This window comes from Typopeltis vanoorti, chromosome 15, assembly GCF_054136105.1.
Source record: "Typopeltis vanoorti isolate ZY-2024b chromosome 15, IOZ_Tvanoo_1.0, whole genome shotgun sequence".
Taxonomy (NCBI): domain Eukaryota; kingdom Metazoa; phylum Arthropoda; class Arachnida; order Uropygi; family Thelyphonidae; genus Typopeltis; species Typopeltis vanoorti.
This window is the reverse complement of record NC_143563.1, coordinates 29,809,989-29,813,862: the sequence shown is the minus strand read 5'-3', so window position 1 is coordinate 29,813,862 and position 3,874 is coordinate 29,809,989. Positions and strand designations below refer to the sequence as shown.

Genomic DNA, 3,874 nt, shown 5'->3' with positions numbered 1-3,874 from the left:
TATACGCTGGCGAAAGTCAACATATCACTCAAATTCTGATTTTGGCGTGAAGTGCAATATCGAAGGATTTTGTGAATGAAGTCTTCAGCGCTGTTAAACAACAGGATATTAGATTGGTTTCCTGTAGTGCAACTCGCAGGCTATAAAAAAAAAAAATTCTGAAATTCCCCGAAAAGATCGACAACTCTTCCGTGAAGAGATGACGTTACATTCGCACGCAATATTCGAGAAGTACTAGATCTATCAGCGAGTTTTTACTGTTAAAGATTCAATTTGTTTCACGTAAAAAAACAAACAAAAAAATGATTGCGGTAGAAATTCTTTAATCATAATAAAATGTAAACTGAAAATTCATTGTCAAACGCTTTTTTCCCTGAAACTTCAACTAACTTAATAATATTTTCCCCTTAAAATAACAGAATTAATTCTCTTTTGTTGGCCAATGCAATTTAATTGGCCAATGCAATCCACGCGATTTATTTTTGTTAGAATAGCATTTAGGAAAAAAATATACTTCAATTGTTAATTACAAAACTAAATAATCAACTCAAAACCTAGAGGGCACCACACGTAATAATCAGTGTAAGTGAATTAAATTTATTGCATAACAAAGACAGCACGCTAACTTCACTGTCGGCTATTGTTAAATATGAGCGCGCGCGTTTCTTTTCTTTTCTTTCTTTTTTTACCCGTGTAGTTAAATTTGTTCTAAACCAGAAATGTTTGTTTAAAGTCGTAAAGGTTTTTTTTTTTTCGTAAAAATTTGCAGCAGTAGATTTGCTTCCGATGTCCACCAGGTGTTCTGCTTCTTTTTTGCATTAAACAATCTGCAAAGAAAGAAAGAAGCTTTCTACAAAGTAAAAAAAAAAAAAAAGCCTTAACCACTAATGCACTTTTAAAGAAATTGGATAAAAAAAGGGGAAATGGCGGGTTAGAGTTTAATGTTATTAACAAATTAAATTAAGAAAAAAATATTAATGACAACAAAAGCAACAAATAATAAAAACTACATGAAATTAGAACTGATATTAATTAAAATAATCACAGCATGAAATGTAATCAGTACAAAAAGACCGGAAATAAAACAGCTAATCATTTGAAGATATTTTATATCTTAAAATTAAAATTAAAATTAAAATTCATATCAGAGTTGTATATAAAAAAAAAAAAAAAAAATCAGCTAACGCCTTTTTATTCCCGTATATACGGGAGTAGGCGAGGCCATTTAGCCCTATCTAACTTTTGGAGACTGAATGGGCAGTTCAATCTCCACTGGTACCCAATCAGAGACAGATGGCCCAAGGCTATCACTAATTAAGCGGTACGCAGTGAAGAGAGACGGCTCAAATGTGCCGCCATCTCGTGGTCTCTAACCCTAACACAATATATTTAATGTCTGAAATAATGTGGGTTCTACGGTCGATTTTCTTGAGTTTACAGGATGAAAAACCCGAGTTTCCGGGAGGAAAAACCTGCTTGCCCGTGCCAGAGATCGACTAACTCGGGGAACCGGTCGAAAAAAGGCTTAGAAAAATTTCCTCTAGTCGCCGACTAGACTCGAAACCAAGACTTCCTTCGTGCGGCCTAGCGCGATGGTGTGCAAACGCCACATCCACTGAGCTACACAGGCTCTATGGAGTTGTATATTGCATTAATAATTATTGGTTTGGTTATTTATTTATGAGATTATTAAACTAAGCTTATAAGATACTCTTCCACTAATTCTATAATGAGTATTTTAAATAAAATAAATTTAAAATAAGTAAATATAAGCTAAATATGAGGCAGTTCTTAAACTTTGAGTATGGCATTTGGGAGCACAATTTAAAATTTCTTGCAAGAGAAACAATTTCTTGTTCAGCAGAAACGGATTATTTTTAAATAACATTTTAATATTAAAAATAAAAAATTGTTGTTTCGATAGCATTACTTTAAATTGTATATGTTACTATGGCTAATCAGCAGGAGGAGTGGGGAGGGGGGCAAAGCACCAAATTCACTTATAGAAGCGCACGAACACACACAGAGGCAATAACAAGTCAGCAAGAAAATAAAAATACAAATGGATGAAAGTAAAAATAATAATAACAAAGACAATATGTCAGTAGGCCAATGTAGCCATACCATGAATTACCATTGCAGCGCTGTGTCGGACGGATCCCGCTTGGTTGGTGGCCACACAGGTGTAGTTAGCCCTGTGTTCCGGTTTTACGGCCTCGAACAGTAAGGTCGAATAGTCAGCTAAATTGTAAACTTGAACGTCACTTTCTACCGGTAGCTGGCGCTCGTCTCGAAACCACTGAATCGTTATAGGTGGGTCTCCTTTTGTAACTGTACACGTGATGCTAAGACGTTGTCCCATTTGTACAGATGACGGAAGGGTAAAAGGCTCGATCACTGGTCTCACTAGAAGAAAGAAGAAAATCTGTTAGGAACGCCTAACGTCTCATTAATCAGTTAGCATTAATTCGTTAACGTACCAGCATGCACTAACCTCTAACCCTAATATGTAAGCTTCCCTGAGCACTGTCACCTTCTTTGTTTCGAACAACACACGTATAGCGACCTTCATCAGCCACTCTTTCCATCGAGTGGACCACCAAAGCCATTTATGATCAAACAAGACTTTTATAACTCTAAAAAAATGAATAAATTACCCACGGCTTGAGGTTTTTTTTTTTTTTTTGTAATTTTCAATCCTAGTAAGGAATAATGATCACCACAAAAAACTTTGCCTGCCGTATGACAGACTTAAAATAATAAATTGAAATAATTTCTGTTTGGTTTCCAAGCGAATTCAACATTTATGCAGACAATGTTGATTGGTCATTATTTCGTTCCTAATATTCCGAACTATCTGTCCGTGATTTTTTTAATTACCTGAGAAGTGGATGTTGCTATTGGAAACGAGACTATGACGTCATCTATCAGCGCTGCCTGCCAAGTCAGTTGTAATGAGTTGCTACGCTTTCCTTGGGCCAGGAGGCTGCGTAAAGAAATGTTATCAAAAGATGATTGCGTGAAATTCGTTTTGTTTTAAATATTTACTCACCGAGAAAAACAAATATGTAATTGGTTGATAACTTTTTTCAGTTCGTTGTATCAAATGAAACAAGTTTGTGAGATTTTCCACAATATTCTGCCACGTTCCATTGAATTCTAACAAAATGAAATAAAATGGAAAGTGGGAGCTTTTTTTTATTCCTTCGACTCCTGCTTACCATCCTGGAGTAGACGTGATGAATTGTAGGTGTGAGATGATGGAGGAGCTGTCAGTTGCAGAAGAAAGGTGGATGTTATTGTGTCCGTAGTGTGCCGACACGCCCTACCTTGCAGATAGCTCCTAATGCAGGCAATATTTAGAGCAGCGACTACAGGAGGCGATCATTTCCTTAAATATAACCTTGATCAAGTGACTTTAATTACCAAGGCTCATCTTGGGTATCTCCTTCGAGAACAACTTACGCTGACCTGGTGCAATCGATACACCTTCATCTGTTACATGTGATGTCGATGGCTTGATCAAGTAGTCAGTTCATCATCCCCTATTATTATAAAGTACCGCAGAAAAATACTTTGCTGTGTGTCTGCCGGGTTGGAGATTATGGTAATCAATTTCTGTTGGACATCTACGTAATATTCTCCGGTTTGTTAAGGGAAACTGATGGCCATCAATATCTACTATAAAAATGACGAAATGTGTCTTATTCAATCACTCTTCAATGCTGTTATTTTTTTTTTTTAAATACTACTATATTCTTATTCTCATTCTTATTATATTTTCAAGGCTTTTTGGCCTTCTTAAAAATGCCTAACTCTCTTCACCAAATATAATTCATCTTTTTCCTTATGGGATACGCCATTCTTCTATTAG

General features: G+C 35.9%; 1 protein-coding gene across 1 annotated transcript; it reads right to left on the bottom strand.

Annotated features, from left to right (window-relative positions):
- Positions 1 to 2,101: 2,101 nt before the first annotated feature.
- LOC150098554 (junctional adhesion molecule A-like) lies at positions 2,102 to 2,609 on the bottom strand. Its single transcript, XM_090405264.1, has 2 exons — positions 2,495 to 2,609; positions 2,102 to 2,406 (listed from the first exon to the last, which is right to left on the bottom strand). Exons 1-2 carry the CDS (start codon positions 2,607 to 2,609, stop codon positions 2,102 to 2,104), a joined length of 420 nt encoding a protein of 139 aa, XP_090261390.1.
- Between the last annotated feature and the right edge of the window lie 1,265 nt (positions 2,610 to 3,874).

What these genes read in the sequence shown, in the direction of transcription:
- LOC150098554 (XM_090405264.1), bottom strand. Translation starts at nt 2,609, where the DNA reads ATGGCTTTGGTGGTCCACTCGATGGAAAGAGTGGCTGATGAAGGTCGC. An exon ending in CTTACATATTAGGGTTAGAG is followed by an intron (nt 2,407 to 2,494) that starts GTTAGTGCATGC and finishes TCTTTCTTCTAG; the next exon opens with TGAGACCAGTGATCGAGCCT.